The sequence below is a fragment of the Microtus pennsylvanicus genome, chromosome 6, assembly GCF_037038515.1.
Source record: "Microtus pennsylvanicus isolate mMicPen1 chromosome 6, mMicPen1.hap1, whole genome shotgun sequence".
NCBI classification, from domain to species: Eukaryota; Metazoa; Chordata; class Mammalia; order Rodentia; family Cricetidae; genus Microtus; species Microtus pennsylvanicus.
This window is the reverse complement of record NC_134584.1, coordinates 30,116,377-30,140,401: the sequence shown is the minus strand read 5'-3', so window position 1 is coordinate 30,140,401 and position 24,025 is coordinate 30,116,377. Positions and strand designations below refer to the sequence as shown.

Here is a 24,025-nt window from a genome sequence, read left to right as displayed (position 1 = left end):
GCTTGGCACGCAAGCCGGATAACGTGGGTTCACTCCCTGGATCTCATGGTATTACGGAGAATACTGATGCCTGACCTCCACACGTGTGTGCACCCACCTTCCCATGCATACATCTCATATATGCCCAGTAATAATACATAAAAATTAAAAAGATGGGGAGCCACCAGAGAAGGGGGGTGAAACTAATTTAAATGCAATATCCATGTATGAAATTCTAAAGGTAAAATTAAATTATACAAGTTGAAAAGGAAATTAGAGAGTCAAGGGGGGGTATGTTTAAGAAGGAAGAGAGGGCAGTGGTGAGACTCAGGTAGCCAGTTGAATGCTTCTGCAGCGCAGACACTTCATGGAGCTACTCCTCTCCCATAGACTTGGACATTCTCGAGCTGAGCATTGAGTAAAACACTGTGGCTACAGAACGGCTGCCCAGACCTCAGTGTGTGTGTTTATCCACCCCCGGGAACCTGTAGGGCAAAGCTGCTGGCTCAAACATCGAGAGTCTCATCAGTGGATATGCAACAGGCCTGAGCTTTGGCCTTTCTCATAAGTTCTCAGTCGATGTGGATGCTGCCATTTGTCGTCCCAGAATTTGAGATTTATTATCCTTAGTATAGTAAAATATAATGGGAAAATGTTATATCTAGGTTATTTTAGTTATTTTGAAAATATACATAAAATACATCTTTATACCTTCTATCATATTAGTGATGATACTGTTACCTGACGGGGATATCAAAAGGAGAAAATGAAGTCGATGCGTGTCCCAGTGAGGTCTACAGGTCACTTACACTAGAACTTTCTGGCCTTCTAAGCAAGACCTCTGAGCTCTATCCAAGAGCACTGGAAACCAGAATCCCTCTGTCTGACTGTTAGAATGTGTCCATTAAACGTGCTTCTTACTCATGCCAGGTTAGGAAAACTACTGCCATAGACTTAGCGCCAATAACCTGTCTGATACAATTTACTGTAGTAAAACTTTGTTGTTCAAAGTTAGAAAGGATATCTCCAACGGAATTTCTTTCTTTCTATAAGAGAGTCATTTATTTTCTCATGTACTCATTCAACATTTCTGAGTCCCTACTATGTATTTCCACCAGGAAATACAACAATAAAAAAGAAGTAGGGAGGTTTTCACTCCTATAACAACTAAGTTATAGGAGTTGTTTTACTCCTTCTAGTTGGAGGAATAGACCAAAACAAAAAACCAAATAAGCAAATTTGGAAAATGCTGCAAACATTCCAGGCAGAAGGATAGGGGCTGATGACTGGAGATGCAAGGACACTTTTGATGGAGCAAAGGAGAAAGATTATTAGGTGGGTGGAGTCAAGGAGACAGAGCTAATGATGCATCTGGAGCAATAAGCACCAACCAAATGCAACGGATCCAAGATCACAGCTTGAATTTTGTAATCGAAGCCATTGACATTGAGGCTATTGTGACAAGGAGTATTATGGTCCAGTCTGTAGTCCAGAGCTCATTTTTTGCTATGTGAAGAATAAATTGTGGGCAAGTCAGAGTAAGACAGGAAGGTTGGCTAGGGTTGTGGAGATGGTTTGTTGGTAGAGTGACATGCAAGCATAAGAACCTGAGTTGAGATCTTCAGCTGTGGTTATAATCCCAGGGCCAGGGAGGCAGACAAAAGCATGTTTCTAAGATCTTGGTGCCCAGCCAGTCTCACAGACTCTGTGAGCTCTGGGGTCAATGAGAGATTCTGTCTCAGGGGGAAAAAAAAAAGGAAGAGACTGATTGAACAAGACATTCGATGCTAACCTCTGGTCTCCATATGCAAGAGCATACATGTGCACTCCTGTATCTATGTCCCATGTTTACACATACACACACACAGAGAGAGACACTACAGATAAACAGAAATAAGTAAGAGACTAGATAAAGGGCTGTTGTAGTAGTCTAGATAAGTGACTTTAAAGCTTGAACCAGAGAAGTAGGGGGGAAGAAGCAGAAAATGATTTTCTCATGTTTTGGATGTACAGAATAAAAGGTGGAAGCTGAGGATAGTAGACCATGCTTGTAATCCTAGCACTCAGTATGTTGAGGAGGGAAGATTGTGAGTTCTAGGCTAGCCTGAGCTATATAGCAAGAACCTGTTTCTAAAACAAAATGAAAGCAGGTGAGGGGCATGAGGGATAAAATATTAATATGAATTATCATCAAATACTTGTACTTACATGCTAATTTCACCAATTTACATTATATTGGACTCCATATAGATGACCAACAGTAAATGTGGTGTTCAATGTAATAGCAGATTAACTTAACTCTGGCTGTATAGATCAGGCTGGCCCTGGACTCTTGATCTCTCTGCCTCAGTCTACCCAATGCTGGGATTACAGGTGTGAGCCGCCATGACCTGCTTGACGTGACCATCTGACTGCACCGTGGGCAATTAGGGCAGTTTATTTCTATATGAGCTTTTGTATACCCTCAGAGACTCCCAATTTCCGTATCTCTCTGTGTGTTGTGTGTATGGAGAGGCCATGAGAAATTTTACCTCATCTTGTAAAGCTTTAGCGAGAAATGAGTAAGAGCTTATTTGTGTAATTGAAAATGCTTGTTTGTTATTAAAGAAAAGGAAAGAGACCTGCCCAGTGTGGTGCTTCAGGTCACCTGATTTCTCAGCACTGCTCCCCCTGCACTGCACTGCACTGCTCCCCCCTCTGCACTGCACTGCTCCCCTCTGCACTGCACTGCACTTCACTGCTCCCCCTCTGCACTGCACTGCTCCCCTCTGCACTGCACTGCTCCCCCTGCACTGCACTGCTCCCCCCTCTGCACTGCACTGCACTGCTCCCCTCTGCACTGCACTGCTCCCCCCTGCACTGCACTGCTCCCCCCTCTGCACTGCACTGCACTGCTCCCCCCTCTGCACTGCACTGCTCCCCCCTGCACTGCACTGCTCCCCTCTGCACTGCACTGCTCCCCCTCTGCACTGCACTGCACTGCTCCCCCTCTCTACTGCATTGCTCCCCTCTGCACTGCACTGCTCCCCCTCTCTACTGCATTGCTCCCCTCTGCACTGCACTGCTCCCCCTCTGCACTGCACTGCTCCCCTCTGCACTGCACTGCTCCCCCTCTGCACTGCACTGCTCCCCCTCTGCACTGCACTGCTCCCCTCTGCACTGCACTGCTCCCCCCCTACACTGCACTGCACTGCTCCCCCTGCACTGCACTGCACTGCTCCCCTCTGCACTGCACTGCGCTGCTCCCCCTCTGCACTGCACTGCTCCCCTCTGCACTGCACTGCTCCCCCCCTACACTGCACTGCACTGCTCCCCCTGCACTGCACTGCACTGCTCCCCCTCTCTACTGCACTGCTCCCCCTCTGCACTGCACTGCTCCCCTCTGCACTGCACTGCTCCCCCTGCACTGCACTGCACTGCTCCTCTCTGCACTGCACTGCTCCCCCTCTCTACTGCACTGCTCCCCCTCTATACTGCATTGCTCCCCCTCTGCACTGCACTGCTCCCCCTCTGCACTGCACTGCACTGCTCCCCCCTGCACAGCACTGCTCCCCTCTGCACTACACTGCTCCCCCTGCACTGCACTGCACTGCTCCTCTCTGCACTGCACTGCTCCCCCTCTCTACTGCACTGCTCCCCCTCTATACTGCATTGCTCCCCCTCTGCACTGCACTGCTCCCCCTCTGCACTGCACTGCTCCCCCTCTGCACTGCACTGCTCCCCCTCTGCACTGCACTGCTCCCCCTCTGCACTGCACTGCTCCCCCTCTGCACTGCACTGCTCCCTCTACACTGCACTGCTCCCCTCTGCACTGCACTGCTCCCCCTCTGCACTGCACTGCACTGCACTGCTCCCCCTCTATACTGCAGTGCTCCCCTGCCCCTGCACTACTTGGTAGTTTCAGCTCCTCTCTTCTGTATCTACCCTGGCATTCTCTTTTCTAGGTCCTGCCTTATCAAGTAGGTATTTTGGGGTATCTTTTGACTCAGGGCTCTCCCCTGTCCGCAGAGGTAAACTTCCCACAAGAGCAACGATGGCAGCAGTCATTTTCATAGCAGAAGTAACAACTGCTTTTCAACTGAGTCCTTTGTCCTTGTCTAGTCTGCCACCGTGATTAACTCTTAGCTAAACCGTTTGTTGTCACTTCATCTAGCTTTCTTTGGAGCTGTACCCCAAATGTCCACTTTGTCCAGGCCTGAAAGGAGGCTCTACCTTCTTAGAAGGTCCTTCTGGTTCTTTTGCCAATGCCTATGGCTCTTTGCCTGGTCTGATGATCTACTACATCCCTGTGAAAGCCCCATATTTAGAATAGAAATAGACAGCCTTCCTGGATAAACCATTAGTCAGGCAATTTTCTTTAATAAGCATTTTCTTTGTGGCATTTCTTTTTCTTTACTTAAAAAAAAGTAATACTCAGAAGGCAGAGGCAGGTGTATCTCTCAGTTTGGAATCAGTTTGGTCTACAGATTGAGTTTCAGGATAGCCAGGGCTACATAGAAAAACCCAGCCTCAAAACAGACAAAATCTGTCAAAGTTGAGCTTGTTGAAGTAGAACATAAAACAAATGAAGTAGAACATAAAATAGTGGTGACTAGAGGCTCTAGATGGGGACAAGGTGATAGGGGCCACAGGCACACTGAGAAGAGTGAGCTCTTATGTTCTGTTACATGAAAGGGGACTGTTTGCAAAACCATGGCTGATACATCAAAATAACCAAAGAAAATTATTTAGGGTCTCCTTATTACAAAAATAAATTATAAATTTGTGAGAACAGAGGTGACCTAAATATCCTAAGTTGGTCATTAATACAATGTATACATGTGCCAAAATATCACGTGTAAAATTACTATCTGTCTGTTAAAAGCTATTTTAAAAGGTGTCTGCCACAAACTGATATAGGCTGAAAAAGGCCAGATTAAAAAGCATCAGACATCCTGTGCTCTCCCTCTCTGCCCTATTCCTTTGCGATGATGTCTCTCATTGAACCTGGCTGGAGCTGAACTGACAGACAGCAATTCCCAGCATCCTCTCTGCTCCTACAGGTGCACATAATAACACTCAATTTTTTATGTGGTTACTGGAAATTTGAATGCAGGTCTTTATGCTTGTACAAAACACCAAAACACATTGAGCTATTACCCTGGCCCTAAAACAACTTTTAACATTAGAAGAAAAGATACTAAACTACTGCTTTCCACCCAAATATGTTCTTAGAGCAGAAAACAATGCTTTGCAATCTGCAAGTATCTAACAGAGCTCATCTTACATATGAACTTTCTTTTTAAAGTATTTAAGTATTTAACATTTTTAACATTGGCTAGTTAGTTTTTAACTAATCCCTTTTTAAAGGACAAGATGTAAAAATCAGCAATTTCTTATTAAATTACTGCAAAATTTGAAAATCATGTTATGTATTGAAAATAAAATCACTAGCAAAAAAAACCTTTCCTTTGTAGTTATATATAATTAAATAGGTAACAAAGTTATTGTTGGGAAAGGAATTTTCTAAGAATTAAATGGGGTAGCTGTCAAGGTGGATCATCAAGAAGAACACGCTTGCCCTCAAGCCTGAAGACACGAGTTCGGTCCCTGAGACCTATTTACATAGTGGAAGAGAGATCAACCTCTTACAAACCGTCCTCTGACTTCCTCATGCGTGAGATGGCACAGTCACACACGCAAATAAAATTTGAATATTAAAAATAAATTCAAAGCAATAATTGGACGACACTCTGAATGTTAAAGTCACTGATAAGATAAGGCATTGAAGATATAAGTGCAGAGTTGGTTTCTTTGCAGAATAATTTTGATCCCTCCTTCTTCACCTCTATTATAATTTGCCCGTGACTGCCTATGTAGCACTGATGTTTCAGTATTACTTTTCTTTCCATTTTGATGGGCCGTTCTAAGCTGGCAAACATTGTCTTGGCACTTTGCTTTTAAATCAAAAGCGTTCTTACTAATATAGTTCTCATGTTCCGAGTTCACCTAGCCTGGTTTGCAAAATTTCCCATCCACTACAGCTTACAAATCCTTTGAAGATAAGAACAGAAGGCGAGAAGTTAAGGAAAGCAAAAATAATGTAAAACCAGACTCCCTAACTCAAAGGTGTGGAGGTTTCAAGGCTGAAGGCTGCTGGGTGTTCTCTGAATGTTTTCAAAGTGCTTTTAGATGCACAGCAGGGTCTACTTACATACCTATATTCTGTATAATGTTTTATATTCTATCAAATAAACTTATAAAAGGGAATGTGTGCTTTCTGAGCAGCTTATCTCAATAAAATGCTATATTTCTTTATAAATTAATATATGCTTATAAGAGATGTTCATGCTCGCACAGATGGAACATCTTGTAAGCATGGCCAAACTCCTTAGCCTCAAGTATAGAAATGCAAATGAAGCAATGTGTGATTTTTATACTGTCAAAGGTTTCTCAGGTGTTTGCGCCATAGGCCATAACAGAACTAGGCTCCAGGGCAGACCATAGCTAGCATCACACACCTATGTGCTGGGCAGGTGCTCATAGTTTTCAAATTCTCATAGCACTCTGCCAGTTGAGAATACAAAACCAAATGAAAACCCACAGAAGCGAACTAAGTTGCCCTGTGTCTTAGGGCAGAGAAATGCTCATTCTGACAAGGCCAAGTCTCCCGAGTCCAGCACATATTCTCTCTGTGAGCTGCAAGATGCTTAAGAAAATTTCTTTTGGCGTGCCTAAAAGTCAAGAACGTGAATGTGGTGTCTGTTTGTTTCTGGACACACGAGGGTGGATTTACAGAGAATTAAACTTTCAATTCCTAGTCACTAAATTCTAAAATTTTCTACCATTAGAGCCAGGAGTAAGCATAATTAATTTAGAAGAAAAGATTCTGTTTTTCTATTTATACATTTTAATCTCATCACATAAGATATCCTGCGTTGCTATCATCTGAGATCACCCTTAAGGGCAGGGCCAGATGACACTGAACCACCATGGACTCGTGGAAGGCCTTCCCCACTCATTTCCTTTTGACAAAACAGCCCCAGTGTCCCAGCCACCCAGGTGTGCTACAGCAGAGGGAGACGGCCTGTGCAAGGTCTCTTCTGAACTTTGGAAATTAAAAGGATAAAAAAAAAAAAAAGTTGGAACGAGGGTGGCTAGCTTCTTAGATGCTTGAAAGCTATTTCCACATTCTAGAATGTTCTGTAGTTACTATTAATCTTTTTCAGAGTAGACACAGTCATTTCTCCTCTACTTTTGCCATCGGTTGCTAGGTTTGTCATTAAGATGTCCATCATCTCCTCACCTCCCCTTGAAGCCTCCAGTTCATGGCCTGGATGTGTGCTCCTTCATCCGTGCCAGACGGATGAGAGAGGGGTGGGCTGTGAGGGACCTTACTCACACATTCGTTGACTCTCCAGAACACCAACCCCCTTTCAGTTTCGTTCCTGTGAAAAGCAGGAGAGCATAGCAGGAAGGGCAGAAACACAAGAAAATGACCGTGGACTGAAATCTCAAGGTCCAAATCAGGAGCAGAAGGAGAGGGAGCACGAGCAAGGAACTCAGGACCGCGAGGGGTGCACCCACACACTGAGACAATGGGGATGTTTTATCGGGAACTCACCAAGGCCAGCTGGCCTGGGTCTGAAAAAGCATGGGATAAAACCGGACTCGCTGAACATAGCAAACAATGAGGAATTACTGAGAACTCAAGAACAATGGCAATGGGTTTTTGATCCTACTGCACGTACTGGCTTTGGGGGAGCCTAGGCAGTTTGGATGCTCACCTTACTAGACCTGGATGGAGGTGGGGTGGGTGGTCCTTGGACTTCCCACAGGTCAGGGAACCTTGATTGCTCTTTAGGCTGATGAGGGAGGGGGACTTGATCGGGGGAGGGGGAGGGAAATGGGAGACAGTGGCGGGGAGGAGGCAGAAATCTTTAATAAATAAATAAATTTTTAAAAAAAAAGAAAGAAAATGACCGTAGTTGGTTTGTCTCCATTTCATTGCTTACCAGCTCTGAACTTGAACAGTTTTTAAACACTAAATAGAAACTAAATGATAGCATATATCCCAAGGTTGTTTTAAGACATAAGACAATGCCTAATAGGGTCCCTGGCTCAAACTGAGGAATGAATTCTGACTCTGACATTACCTGCTGGTATATTTTTATATCTATCTCTCTTTATTTTATTGTACTTCAATGTCTATACTCTTCCTAGCACAAGAAAACGTTTTTTGAGAATCTCAAATATTTGTTATGTTTCATAAAGCCTCTAAGATTGAGATATCAGAGTTAGCCACATATACTGAAGTTAAGTCTACTTGTTTCTTTGCCCCCATGAAAACAAAGATGCTTTGCTTTGGAATAGTTTTCATACACGTAAATGAGTTTTTGCAGTATTTGAAAGTGACCACAGATTTTGCAAAGCAAACTATTTCACCACTGCTTCCTAGTGCCCTGGAAGATGCTAATGTCTGATGAGGAGTGGGAACAGTCAGAGCCTCCTTAAGTCTTACAGTTCCTTTTTAACAATCTCCCAAAGCTCGCCTTCATTTCAAACCCAGTCTGTTTCTCTCCGTCTCTGAGTCCTGCCCTCCTTTGGCCTTGATGGCCTCTCAGACAAGCCCCGTCCTGCTGCCCCTCAAGGTGCCATTGCCTGAAACTCAACTCCTTCTGCTCCAAGTTCAATGGAAAAGCAAGCACGCCCTTCCAAAATGACCTTGGCTGTTATAACCAACGGACAGCAAGTGGAGGATAGGCAAGCAGTACAACCAGTGTCTACCAGAGATGCTTTTTCAGAGAGGCCCACCAGCCTGGGCACAGGCAGAGAGGCCTAGAGGGTTCTGGGTACGCCCTCTCTCCCTGCTTCCAGTTCAGAAGACTGACATTGCCCAGCTCTTGTCCGTAGCATCTCACTACCAGGTCCTAGTTCACTTGCATATGAAAAGGGCTCCTGCTTGATGAAATCTTTCTGTGAAATATAAGTCACAGATGGCTAACAAACATTTTATTCATTTATTAATATTATTTATAAATTATATTAATTAATATGATTTGTTGGTTTTATTTATTAATATTCACAGTAGCTTTTTCTCTTTGACTATAAGTCATTTATTAAAATAGCAAAACATCTTTTCATCTGCTCAATAATCTAACATTTATGTTCTGGTGAAAGAGTCACTGCTAATTAATAAACATAGTGGTGGGCCATATGAAATCATGTCAGTCAACACAAGGCTGCATGGGCCACAATGGTTCTGTAAGATTATGAGTTAAGAGAAAGTACTTCACTCGGTAGTGATCAGTTTGAGTCAGTCCCTTACATACTTTCAAACTGATAGAAGGCTGTGTTCTTGTCAAAGGTTCTTCAGATATCTTTTGTGGTCAAGGTCGGTTTTAGATATTTTTTAAAAATATGAACAGACAGAAGCAAGAGTTAAATCAGCAAAATCATATTCAGTCCTGTCCATGTGAGGAACAAAAAGATTACTACCGTTTTAAAGTTTTTAGATTTGCTTTTAATTGTGTGTGTGTGTGTCTGTGTGTGTGTGCATATGTGCATGAATGCAAGTGTGAAGTCAGGCAGCAACAGAGTTCAGAAGAGTCTGTTAGATTCCCTGGACCTGGAGATGCAGTTAGCTGTGAGTTGCCCTAAGGTGGGTGCTGGGAACTTGACTCAAGTCATCTACAAGACCAGTACATGCTATTAATCACTGAGCCATCTCTCTAGCTCCAAATATTCCTAATAAAGATGTTGTATAAATTGATAAGAACAAGCAAATGTTATGTAAAGCAGAGATGAAGAATTGAATAGATGAAGCATTTTAAAAGAAACATAACTATAAACATGGGAACATTGCGCTAATTGATGTAAAATTAACACATTTTTCAAGATGACATTCTCTTTCCCTCTCAAAAAAAGTCACCACAAAGCAGGAAGATAAGAGACACAAACACTGTATTGAATGAAACTAGGTGGAGCCAACAACTTAAAGCATAAACTATTAAGCCAGAAAGTAAATGGAGAATTGGGTAATAAAGGTATCTGTGAGAACTTCATTTATTTATGAATGAAGAGAATGAGTGTTTTGGTGGATTAAGAAATAAGTATAAATATTTGACTAAGAAAATAACTATAAATATTTGATGAAATACTAAAAAATTTTTCCTTGATGCGATGCTAGACCTAATATGATAGTCGGAGAAGTGGCACATTTAAGCCTAAATTTCATCTATCAACTTCTCAAAATAAAGAGTCAAGAAAATCATAAGTGAAGCCTGGTGCTTTCTGTGGAAAATAAAAAAAACCATGTACTTACATGGTCCAATTCCAGTCTACCTCGGTCAGGGCATTACATGTAGGGTTAGAGGGAATGCCAGTCACCCCCAGTTACCCAGTATTCCCACCTTTCACTGTGCATATCACAATCTATATGACAGTTTATATAGATTAAATGTATTTATTATATATTTCTTAAGAAATTGTTGTCTAATGTATCTCTACTGTATTCCTAGTATGTAGAACAGAACTTGACATATTGTAGGAGTTCTACAAAGACTTATTAAATGAAAAATAAAACATTGAACTTACTCTCCACAGGACACTATCCTAAGTGTTTTACAAATGTTGGGCCATAACGGTAGCACCATCATTACATTTTATAAATGTAACCAGGAAATAATTGATTTAGCCCCATGCACTTCAGTGCCATGCTCTTCCCCACAGAATATTATCTTAAAATATCAGAGTCTTCGTCATCTTGCTGGCAAAGAGAAATCCCAGGATGAGTGTGATGTTGCAGAATGTTAAAGCAGCAGAGAGCTGGGTGCGTTACGTGTGCGTTTAATCCTAGCACTCGGGCAGCTGGGAATCAGAGACAAGTGAATCTCCATGAGTCCCAGGCCAGCCTAGTTGACACAATGAGATCCTGGCTCAAAAATCAAAATAAAATAAAAGTCAACAGGGTCACAGTAAAAGAACTGAGCAGAGACAATATACTGGAACTGAGAGGTGTCATGCATTTGCATAAAAATTCTCAGAAATACACACAATTTAGTACACATTGCTAGGTGGTGGGAAAACGGGAAATTTATACTTCAATGTTCTTAATATCATTTTATAGTTTTAACAATGTGTATTATTTACTTGTGGGATGATTTAAAAGGCTTCCATGTTTAAAAACCATAGCCCAAACAAAATATAATTTGTTAAAAGTTCAAAGAGCTTGTCAAAAGCAAGTGTGTTGCCTGTGAAAATAGATATGAGCACTAGGTCTCTTTGGTCTAAAATACAAATCCAATGAAAAAAATAAAGTGTATTTCTAAATTCATAAAGAATGTGTACAAAGTTGATGTAGAATTGTTCACAAAGTCAAGATTGTTAAAACTAAGGCTTATAAAAAAGCTCAGAAAAGGTAATATACATAAAATATTGAATACTTTAAAGCATTCACTTAACAAGGGCTATATGTCTAATGTTCTACCCGATTATGCCTGCATATTTGGAATGGCAAGTTCTTATATTTTGACAATTTGTCTTAATTTACCATCCTTTGCTCCTTAGGTACCAGCAAAAGCCAGACACCTTACTCAACAACTGCCCTGCCACCACCGCCAACGTCCCATCCAGGCAGCCAGCCACCACCGCCAATGTCCCATCCAGCCATCCAGCCACCACTGCCAGCGTCTCACCCAACACAGCCGCCAGTCCCAAGCCTACCCCCCAGAAACATTAAGCCTCCCCTTGACCTGAAGTAAGTAAAGGATCATCTTACAAATATTTCCTCGCCAGGGATTTCCAAATGATTCATGACTGGGCACTAAGAGTTCTGTGGTACATTAGTGGGCAGTTGGCAGGAAGAAGGGCAGGCTCTTTTAAAAGTTCAAAATCTCTCAGCCGTGGGCTTCTGTAAAAGTCAAAATTAAGTTGCATGCTTTCTTACTTCAAGAGCGAAGAACCAGGGTACCGTCACAATCTGAACAAAGCAAAACCAAACTCCGACAGTATAAATAAGTCAGTGTCCAATTGTCTGTGATTCACTCATGGTCTCTGGGCCAAGGGGCTTGGGTCATTTCTCCAGTTCGGCCCTCTGCAGAACACAGAGCTTGTCTTCTACGCTCCAGCTGCTGCTACTAGCCTTGGGAGTCATCTCCTGACACTGGCATCTCCGTAACCGCTAGGGTCCCTTGCTGCAAATGGCCTAGCAGTGGCCTTTCCTGAGCTGGCTTCAGGGACTCCATCCCTGACATGCAGTGCCAGGCATCCGTTAATCTCCTTGACCTCTTCACACCTCCCAAAACGGGCACCATAACCAAGTTCAGCCGCCAACATAAGACACAACCTTGGCCACATCTGGAGCACAGCTTCTGGGTGCTGACTCTCAGGAAACACTTTCCAGAAACCTCAGCGGTGTTGGTCTCTTCTTAATCACTGCAAATTTCTCAGCTGCCGCTGACCAGCGTTGAGTATCCCAGCAAAGCAGAGGTTTCACTTTGATAGTTCTGGTGTCTTATTAAACACAGCAGATTCTTCAGCTCCAGCCAACCAGAACTACAGATTCCTTGCACAAAAAGTTCAGTAGAGTCTTTGCTTTCCTCTGAAACCTCACAAGTCAGGCCTCCATCTTCTGCACTGCTCTCAGCGTTCTTTCCTTCCAGGATCCTACAGCACACTCAATGATTCCCCTAGCCCAACGTTACAAGGTCCTTCACAATCCCCTTCAAAACAACACGTCCAGGTCCGTCACAGCCATACTCACTATCCTGCCAGCAAACTGTTCTTAGGGTTAATATTGCTGTGATGAAACACCATATCCCAAAGCAATGTGGGGGAGAAAGGGTTTATTTCACTCAGAGTTCCACATGACAGTTCATCATCCAACGCAGTGAGAACTCACGCAAGGCAGGGACCCGGAGGCAGGAGCTGATGCAGAGGCCATGGAAGGCAAGCTTACTGGCTGGCTCCTCATGGCTTGTTCAGTCTGCTTCTTATAGGACCCAGGACCATCAGCCCAGGGATGGTACCACCTACATCAGACCCTCCCTCATTGATCACTAATTAAGAAAATACCTGCAGCTGGATCTTATGGAGGAATTTCCTCAATTCATCTCCCTTTTCCTTAGTGATTCCAGCTTGTGCCAAGCTGGCACACAACAGTCAGTACAGCGATAGTCTACTATAAGAGTGTAGTTTGATTTCACCTTAGTCCCCTCCCACACACACCGTAAGATTGATCCTTTGTCCATGATCCACATGGTAGAATTTGTTAATTACAAAATCACGTTGAGATCTTCCTTAAGTGCTTGAAGATTCAATATGTTGAAAACCCGCTTATTGTGAGCACCCCTGACTATTTTTCACTTCGTAATGCTTCCAGAGGAGTTTAAAGTCAGTAACTAAGGATGTGTGAGCAGCGTGGTGAGCCTTATCTTCTTCATAGGCTGCTCTGGATGTCTATATAATATTACGCTCTTCTGGGCATTTGAGTCTGTAGATGTCTGCTTGAAGGCTCTAACCCCCTGGGAGATTCCACTACCTACCAAATCAAAGTGTAAGACATCTGTTTACTATCATATTAAGGCTAAATAAATATTAGACTAATTAAAATAACTAATATATATTCTCTCAAATACTTAATTTTCATATAACTTATTTCTTTCTACACGTATAAAATCATATTTCTTATTCCTAATATCTTTTTACCCTCTGGTAAATTTAACTCATTGAATTTAGATCTCAGAATTTCTCTTTCATGTGTTTATTTTTATTGTACTTTTTACTTTTTTGTTTTCTTTTGTCTGTACAAACCCTCACTGTACATCCCTGGCTGCCCTAGAACTCACTACGTAGCCCAGGGTGGCTTTGATCTTATGAATGTACTGCTGCCTCTGCCTCTCAAGTCCTGAGATAGCAGGCTTGTGTCTCCACACTGAACCCACAATCCTAACACTTCTCAGGTTTACTATATAGATAGCTCTGTCCTAGACACCAGCTTCAGTGAAGCCTCTAAGTATGGTGTAGTTTTAGTATGAAATCTTCACAAATGGCTCAAACCTGACTTCTGAAAATTGGTAAGGCTTGGAGCCCAGTCATCATTTCATTCAGGACATTAAGTGGTGGAAAGGTATCTGACACTCTGTCCACTGCTTCAGGGCCTCCAGACTTCCCGTGTGTCTAATGACTCATTAGAAGGACTCACAGTCCTCAGCTTACAGTAACATGAGAGACTGGGATTCAATGCGGTAAAAAAAGAGGAAGGGACAGCCAGCAGGTGGCACTGTCTAATCAAGGCTTCCCCACAGAGAGCAGAGCTGTGAAACTGCAGTGGGTGTCTCAGGCAGCCTCCAGCAGAAGCATCCACATCAATCACGTGGTTGCTAAGGTCTCACAGAGCAGAACACTTTTATCCACTGGGCCACTCCCACTGCAGCGAACAGTTGTAGAGAAAATGCTTCTTGTTTATAAGTCACAGGCCAGCCGTGGTAGCATCTTTCTAAAGCAAGGCAAATCTGAGCCTGCTGTGTTAACTCTCTAAAAAAAAAAAAAAAAAAAAAATCTCATCCCCGGAATCCACCAGAAGGCTCTTAAACAGGCTGTGGGAAGAAGAGGGCATTTCAAAGGCAGTGCTATAGCCTGGGATGCTGGGCAACATGCCAGCTTTGCAAGGAATCACCAAGAAGACCATGGGCTTGGATTCTTAGAGGGGATACTGTTGCCTTCAGTCGTTTACAAAGTTCACTGACGGTAATACATTTTGCTTCATTTCAATTCCCACCATATTAGGGACTCCTCTTAGTTGGTGACTCGTATATGATCTGCCAACTTCATTTTTAAAAATCCGCTTAAAAGAAAAATGAAATAGATAAAAGGGCCTTGGGTGTTTTACATTACGTGGAAAATCTATGCTTGGAATATCAGGAAGCTAATTGTCACATGCAGGACAAAGCGTGAAAGCTAAGGATATCCAGAACGAATTTGTTCCTCCAAAAGAGAAAGGGTCAACAGTTCTAAAGTTCTAAAGTTCCCATCAGCAAGGAGGAAATATCTAGATTAGAAAATTTCCCCCGTAGAAGGGGAAGTTAGATAAATACATAGAGGAAACGAAAGCAGAATGGACATTCATGTTCGGGCTTAAGGGTTTACGGGACGTGTATGGATTGGACTGGGGGCAGAAAAGTAGAAGGCGCAGGTCTTCTGATGAATGTCTCCCTGATGCTTCCCGAGTGTTGCTCTGCAGGCCTGTAACCACTCTCCTCCTAAGCAAAATCCACTCTCAAGATCTCCTAGGCTTTTAAGATAGTCACTCAGCGCATCTTTGAGTCACTCCTCTGGGATCTTTCAACTGAGCTCCAGGGGAAATCGTGTGCAAAACAGAGGCCCCTCCCTGCCTTTATAGAAAGCAAGGGCCAGAGAAAAAGGAGCAGTCACACAGGTAAAAGACAGGGCAGTGGTCAGCAGAGCAGAGTTAGGAAGGCCGGGAGGGGAAATTCCAGACCACGGATGGCTATAACTTTAAACAGAGCTGTGAGGTATCAAAGATGCAAGGAAACATGGGCATGAGACCGAACGCTGTGGGGGAGAGAGAAGGAATAGAGGCCTCGAAGACCCAAAGGCTAAGGAGGAGGTCAGCAGGACACTAGAGACAGCCAGAGAAGGGGCGATTGGAGAGGAGTCAGCTCACGGAGGGCTCCATGCATTGTGATCGTCTGTGACCATCACCCTATCTGAGATGAGGACCCCTGCGGGCTGGAGCACAGCATCTCCAGGCTTTTTGACTCGTGTTTTTGTTAAAGTCACTTAAAGTAGATGGGCAAAGGTAGCAGCAGAACCAGTTAAATGTTGCAGAAATGCAGGCCAGACACTGAGGCATTCTAACCAATATGGGCTGCTCTCGGTGTGTGTGTGGGGGGGGGGGGGTAGCAAGAAATGTCTGCACTGTGGATAACTGTTCAGGGGAGCGACAGCAGAAGTTGGACTTAGTTATAAAACTCACGTTAAGGATCACATGTGGCCCCAACGCCTTTGGTCTTAGCAACTGGAAAGGCTATGATTCCTTCAAATGACAGAAGGAGGCTGCAGGTGAGCTGTTTGAGACGAAGTAAGTTCTGACTGGGAAGTGGGGAGATCGCTCTATAGTTAAAAACGCTTGCTTCTTGTGGAAGAGGAAGTGGGCTCACTTCCCAGCAGCCATGTGGTGGCTTGCAGACATTCATTTCCCAGGTCTCCAACAGTCAGGCACATTGTCTATACACATGCATGCTGGTAAAGCATCTATATAAAGTAAAATGAATACATCTAAAAGGTCTTTGTTAAAGCGGTTGTGGCTCTGATAAGCCTGGAATATTATTTAAAGTTCAAGGGGAACACCGACAATTGGAGAGTTGAAAATGGAGAGCTTCAAAGAGAGTTCTGGTAAAGACACAGAGAGGAGAGAAATCGGACTTTGTCTCACACTTAAAGTGATAAGGCTGGCCAAAGTTGGCCAAGGAGAGAAGGAAGGAGTACAAACAGAAAAGACAAAACTCCGGGTCTGGCCTGTGTTGGGGAAACGGAGACAGAGGAGATAAAGAGGAAGGAGGAATAAAGTAAGCGAACTGAGGGACCAAAAGTGGAGCTGGTGAGCAAGTGCCTCAGATGCTGCTGAAGGCCGCGGGAGAGACCGACAGAGGGTGGTAGGTGTGACGGAGTTAGGACCAAGCACGATGCGGCTTTCAGGGGGTGAAAGGTGAGGCTGCAGAGGCCTCTGTTGCCGTACCAGAACACTAACCAAAAGCAGAGCAGAGGAGGACAGGGCTTGTTTCATCTTATCCTTCTGGGTCACACTCCATCATGAAAGGAAGGACGAGCAGGAACTCAAGATAGGAACCTGAAGATAGGGACCGTGCAGAAACATGGCTTCCAGGCTTACTCGCTCACGGGCTCGTGCTTTGACATGGTACAGGGCCATCTGCCTAGGGACAGCACCAGACACAGTGGCCCTCCTTGATCAGTTAAAAACCAAGATAATTGTCTGTGGACACCCCACAGGCCACCCTGGTCTAATCCATTTCTTAATCGAGGCCATCACATCAGACGATTCTGAGCTGTGACGAGGGGATGATTTCCGCTAACTAGGACAGATGGCTCGAGCGGGAAAGCGCCTGCCACACAAGCGTGAGGACCTGGGTTTGGCCCCCATCACACATGTGAAAAGGTTTGCGTGGCAGCGCGCATCTGTAACACCAATGCTGAAGAGGTGGAGGCGTTATGGAGATGGCAGAGACAGGTAGATTCCCAAGGATCACCGGCCAGCCGGTGTAACCATATGGCAGGCTCTGGATTGAGTAAGAAAGACCCTGATTCGAAGGATAAAATGGAAAGCGGTAGAGGAAGACGCCTGACTTCAACCTCTGGGCTGCGCACGCACATGCGTGCGCCCACACAGGTATCGAAAAGAAGCCGATACAGACACTGTTTACAATGTAGGGCAACGGCTGGCGTGGGAGGAATTTTTGTTTCTGTTTCTGTATCTGGAGACAAGGCTCTCATGTAACTAGAACCTAGGCTGACCTCAGGTATGCTATGTAGCAAGGATGGTAGTGAACTTATATGGAAATAACAACGTTTTTATATGGTGATAAAAAATAGCCCGTAAAGAAGAAAAAGAGAGTGTAGACGGGAGAATTCCTGGAACAGAGTCTTCCTCAACTTCAGTCTAGAGAGGATGGGCTGAATGGCTGACAAAGTTAGAGTTCTCCCTGGGTACACAGCAGAATCTCCAGCTGGGGTCAAGGGAGGAATCTGGAGAGAGAGGGACCTTGACCATGTGGGGCCTGTCCCACCTGCTTCTGAAGTTCCTCCCAGGAGTGACTTGTAATCATATCATTCGGTTCAGTTTACCTTGAAGTATGAAAGGTCTAAAGGTCAACAGGAACCAGAAATCATGAATAATTTCCAGTATCGGGTGGTTGAAGACAAAGTTACGTGTATTTTAAATTGTATTGTTTCCCCACCTAGTGGTCAGACTATATACAGCTCATTGCATTTTCTTCCATGTCACTCAGACTTAGAAGGGAAATGGACCAAGAGCTTGAGCTTTTCATTATTAATCTTCAACTCATTCCCTGTGGCACATTTCTTAGTACTGTTTTAAAATGAATTAGAATTCTATCCGCGCAACGGGCCCTTCAGATGAAAACAGAAGCAGCGGCTGAGTTTTTATATACAAAACACATCTCGTGGTTATAAATAGGAGTGAGACAGGAAAAGTGAGGTAATGAGAAGTCCTTCAGAATGGGAAGTGACTCAGGCTGGAAAAGGAAAGGGCAAAGAGTCCTTCCCCTGAAGTCCCTCCAGTTAGTATAGGGAGAGAATGTACCAGCGTAATCTTGTAATTAACTACCAGGGCTTCGAACTTTCCAGAACTTGAAACTTAGCACATCGGCAGGCCACTGCCAGATAGCCTTACCCAACTCCATTTGGAAATGTTTTGGTTTAGGTGAGTCATAATTTTGAAATTTCTCGTAGGTTAAGGACAGAAAGACGTGTTCCGGAGTGAGGGGCTCGTTCCTGTTAAGGGTGGGTATAAAGCAGTTTCAGGTGTCGCTGAGATCACCTCTTCCTTCCAAAAAAAGATCCGTCAATAAAAGACTAAAAGCTAAACTTAGGAAGAGTGAATCCAGATGAGAAAACAACAGTCTTACATCTTTCAGTGTTAGGAGATAGAACCCCAGTAGCTTTTGTTTGTTTGTTTGCTTGCTTGCTTGGCTTTACCTACCGGGGAATTGAACCAGGGCCTCATACACACTGGACAAGCACGCTGTCACTCAGCTACAGCTCCCCACACCCTAATAGCTTTCCAAAATGACAGGCTTACTGTTAAATGAACTTCATTCAGTACCGTGGCATGAAAACAAGGAGCTGTGGTGAAAGCCAGCTCCACTGATAAGCTTGCTGCTCTTTCTCCTCCTTTGCCCCTCCCTCTGCTCCGTGGTCTATGTTGTTGGTTGTGACTAGTTCCATTGCTCTCTTCTTCGCCTGTCTGTGGGGTTTTTCTCTAGACCTTGAACACTGAGTAGTTGGTGGCGGTTGGACTTGAGCTTGTTAGGACATTTGCACCTCTTTCTCTCTCATCCTTGTCCATTTTATTCTCCGCCGTCACTGCTATTGTGGTCACTATTTCATACTTACTATCTTAACACGATAGATGGCATAAGCTCAGACCTATATAAAGTGGCATCAAATCTTATGTGGCATAATATTGAGTATGTGTGTGCAAATAACATTCTCTAGGGGAAGAAATGCTTTGCATGAATGTGCTAGGATAATACCCTTTGTTATTATCATTTAATTATTATCTATCCGGATGGTTTAGAAAGTAGATCAGTGTTTTGTTTGTTTACTTGTTTTAATATCCTTTTACACAAATGGCAATAATCCATTTTGATGATAAAGATTACTTAGTTTCACTGATAGAGAGATAACCACTCTGTCACAGTCAAAAGCAACAAAGAGCAGGCTTAGAGCTGGGGAACCAGAGGAGATATTGTCAAGGGGGTCAGGGGATACAGCAGGGGATGACAAGAAACCAGAATACCCAGAATACCTGTGTGCAGCTGGCCCGACCGGTAATGTGTTTACTAGGACAAACCTACCACCTAATTTCAATCTCCTGGAATCTACAAAAAGGTGAAAGGAGGGACCCAGCCCCTGAGCATTGTCTTCTGAGCTCCACTCACATACACACACAGTTAACAGTTAAAAAAAAAAAAAAAACTCCTTTCTAAAAACCATAGTGAAGGGAAGCATGGGCTAAGCATAGAATCCTGTATCAACAGGAAAGAAGATGTGAGACGCAGAAATAAGCCCAGGTGTGATGGTACATACCTATAATCCCAGCACTTGCGAGGATTGAGAGTTCAAGCCTCTAGGGAGAGCTTGTGTGGAAGGAGATTGGGATCCCAGGGAGGGAGAGGGGAGGAGGGAGGAGAGGAATTCCAGGAGTAAAGCAGTGGGAGAAGAGAACGGATTGCACAAGCCCTGTGCCCTGCTCACTAGGAAAAGAGCTAGTATACGTATGGTAAGATCTGTGTAAGTATATGGAAGACAGAGGCAGAAATATAATGGGCCCAGTCTCTCCTACCCACTTCAAGAGTGGTTTATAACATGTTTATAAACATGTGGTCCTGTTTCCTCTGTACCTTCATCACTTCTCTTTCTTGTGCTATTCTGAAACTACAAACATTATCTTATTTCACCCATAAACATTTTATTAGATAGCCCCCCAAATTAGACTTTGTGTGTTAGTATAAAATATCAACTGGGTCATCAGAATGACCCAGGCCTCTAATCCCAGCACTCAAGATTTGGCGACGGGGAGGTTACTAGGTCAAGGCCACTGGAGTTGTTATATAGTGAAACTTTGTCAAAAAAAAAAGTTTCAAACACATTGTACATGTGTGGGTTTTTTTGTTTGTTTGTTTTTTTATTTTTAATTTATTTATTTATTAAGGATTTCTGCCTCCTCCCCGCAACCGCCTCCCATTTCCCTCCCCCTCCCCCTATCAAGTTCCCCTCCCTCATCTGCTCGAAGAGCAATCAGGGTTCCCTGACCTGTGGGAAGCCCAAGGACCGCCCACCTCTATCCAGGTCCCATAAGGTGAGCATCCAAACTGCCTAGGCTCCCCCAAAGCCAGTACGTGCAGTAGGATCAAAAACCCACTGCAATTGTTCTTGAGTTCTCAGTATTCCTCATTGTCCGCTTTGTTCAGCTAGTCCGGATTTATCCCATGCTTTTTCAGACCCAGGCCACATAGGCATCCTCATGAATATTAACCTTCATCAGGTGATAAAAGGAGACAGAGACAGAGACCCACATTGGAGCACCGGACAGAAATCTCAAGGTCCAAATCAGGAGCAGAAGGAGACGGAGCATGAGCAAGGAACTCAGGACCGCGAGGGGTGCACCCACACACTGAGACAATGGGGATGTTCTATCGGGAACTCACCAAGGCCAGCTGTACATGTGTGTTTTAAGTTTGATTAAGCACTCACAGTTTTCCTTGGTAATTCACGTTCATAATTTTCTTTAACATGGAGGTTTTCCCACTACCTCAACTTTTCTTTATTCCTTGCAGTGTGTTTGTTGAGGTCATCAAGTTGTTCGCAGACAGTATGATTACCCTTGTCTGGGTTTTGTTTTCTGACTGTCTCTGTAGTGTAGTGCATTTTCATATTCTCTCCTGAAGACTGGTAATTGGATACAAGGTGACTTGATTGCATTAGGTCTTTCTTTCATTGTGTTTGATTTTGGGTTTGGGGTAAAACTTGTCTCTTGATTCTAGTGCATTCTTTTCTTGAGACTTACCTTTAGTTCATGTGTGTGAGTGTTTCGCCTGCACATACGTATGTGTACCACATGCATGCCAGGTGTCTACTGAGGCCGGAATAGGGTCTCAGATCCCCCAGAACTGGAGTTACAGCTTGCTACAAGTCACCATGAGGGTGTGGAAACCAAGGGAGGCTCCCCTGCAAAGGCAGCAGGTGCTCTTAACTGCTGAGCCATCTCTGTAGCTGCATAGTGTCCTTTCAACAGATGCTTATAACAAACATTTGACTCTCCATAGCAGAGGAGAAATAGGACTCTTTGGGAAACAGGACAGACAGCAAGGCATATGAGCATACCAAGCATATTTTTCTTAAGCCAATTTCGTACCCTATCTTTACATCACTGAAAGAAAATGAATAAAAACTAAGATAAAAATTATATTAAAAGAAAAAATTCCTTAAGTCAGAAACACACCTACTGAATGCTTTTTATGAACAAAGTGACAGAGAAAGAGAAAGAGAGAGAGAGAGAGAGAAGGATTGAGAGTGTCATGTTTGTCTTCTTGTGTTACTGCATCATGTTATGTTAACATGTAATGTTTTGTTAACATGTTATGTTAACATGTAATGTTAAAGATCACATTAGCAAAACTCGTAGGCAAGGTTACAAGGTGGGGGATGAGGAAAAGCACTTCCAACAGTAGAAGAGGGGAAGGAGCTTCTACTCAAGATGGTGTTCTTACAGTGAGCCTGAGAGAAGGGAGAGATGGAGGAAGGAAGGACTCAGGGGGCCTACTAACTATAGAAAACTGGCAGATGTTGATGATTAGTGTCTATGGAGCTGAAGAAGAGGAAGAAATAATGGATGACTTGAAGCTTCAGTGGGATGTATGGGTGATGGTGCTGTTCCTTGATGTAGGAAAACTACTCGGGAGAGCAGGCTTAGGCTGCAGGGAAGGCACCCCCTTCAGCAACTGGCTGAAGGACTTCCAAGCCAGAGGAGGGGAAGAGGGATTTCCAGACTCCTATACCTCTGAAGGTACGAGACCACTGAGGTACAGTCATGTCTCTGACCTTCAGTAGAGAGACCTGGCTTAGATAGAGATTTCACCATGGACATGACCAATGTTGAGCTATTATAGGGTGTTGTAAGAACTTATGGAATCAGTCACCAATGACAATGCGCAGAAAAGGGAGATAGTGGAAGATGCAAAACTTCTAAGAAGGTGTATGTAACAGGATATAGGTAGAGAAAATGGTGGACTGAAGGTAAGTGTAGCTCAGCTACAGATATGTTTGTGTTCTGAGGGGCTATATCTTAATAGAAATCATTTTTCAGTTACTTCTATTTTATCAGTAGAACAAAATGCAAGATTATCTGATTTCCTAGGTGAGAGGATGAGATCATTTTTGAGGAAAAGTGGTCAAGGTTTTGAATGGTAAATGGTAAATCAAAAAGGATGACTCAAGAAAGGTGGGCTAGGAAGAAAAGTAAATGAGATCATTAGATGTAGAGCTGAGATTGGAAACCAGTTACGTGTAATGCCCAGAGTCAGAACGATTGACTGTTTTATACACATTTTCTCACTGGTCTCAGAACAGGAATGGGGCGCATAGCTGGCTACATACTGAGAGCTTGTGAGTCCTATGTACCGATGCTGCTCTTTTAGCAGAGCTGGGGTAAGCACTGGAGAGGAAGGACACACATGGAGTTCAAGCGTTTGATGGAAGTGAAGCTGGTGTGATCTATTTTGGAAGGTGGATTAAGTCAGGGGTAGGAGTAAATTCTTCCTGTGTATGTGCAAGAGAACCAATCAAATGAGAATCCCGGTGTTGAGTAACTGACTACAGATGGGCCTGCTAGTCCCCAAAAGCAATGAACTCACTGAATGTGTCCACAGTGGTGCCGGTGAACAGTGGGTGGCGCACGCCTTTAGTCCCAGCACGTGGAAGGCAGAGGCAGGCAGATATCAGTGGGTTCAAGGCCAGTCTGGTCAACAAAGTGGATTTCAGGACAGGACAGTCAGACCTGTTACAAAGAGACCCTGTCTTAAAAAACAAAAAACAAAACAAAAAAACAAACAAACCAAAAAAAGAATGGATGGTGCTGAACTTGAGTTTCTTAGTACTCCTTTTTTCTTTTAAAATCCACAGTAACAGCAAAAACAATATTAAAACCTACTCCAGTGATGCATGAATTTTAAGTCTGAGCAAATATTAATAAAAAGCAATAATTCAATTGATTTCTTTTTACATTTTTTTATTTTTGAGATTATATTATAATTACAACATTTACCGCTTCCTCTGAACCTTCCTGAACAACTTTCCTTGCTCTCTTTCAGACTCGGGGCCTCTTTCTTCATCAATCGCTATTACACGCATATGTCTGTGTATGTTTTCACTTGTAAAATGAGCAAGAGTGTCTACTTTGTTCTCACCCTTTTTTCTTTCTTGTTTTCAGAAATACTATAAGTGAAGAAAATCAAGATGGTGTCATGCACTCTGATGGTAAGGGATAACTTTTTTAAAAAAATCTGAGCTGCATGTTTGAATTAGTCAAATGTCATGGAATTATTTATGGCATTAGCATCGTTGGTCTATATAGGAGCTCTTGTTTTATTCATGCCCCTATAATCCTCATGATTCATTACCTTATTTCTCTCACTATAAGCAAACATCCTAAAATACTAATGTGTGTTTGCACATATTCTTCTCGTGTGTGTGTGTGGGGGGGGTGATTTATATAAAAACTATGTAA

At 43.4% G+C, this 24,025-nt stretch overlaps 1 protein-coding gene across 4 annotated transcripts in view; it reads left to right on the top strand.

The window, feature by feature from the left end:
• The window catches only part of Fyb1 (FYN binding protein 1), a 126,928-nt gene that overhangs the window by 72,438 nt on the left and 30,465 nt on the right, over positions 1 to 24,025 (top strand). For all 4 annotated transcript variants that reach the window (XR_012910876.1, XM_075975947.1, XM_075975948.1 and 1 more), the window contains exons 3-4: positions 11,527 to 11,716; positions 23,729 to 23,775. Coding sequence is in view for 3 of the 4 variants with exons in the window: in XM_075975947.1 (XP_075832062.1) it covers positions 11,527 to 11,716; positions 23,729 to 23,775 (237 nt within the window). In the remaining variant the exon portion in view is untranslated. The remainder of the gene's footprint in view (positions 1 to 11,526; positions 11,717 to 23,728; positions 23,776 to 24,025) is intronic.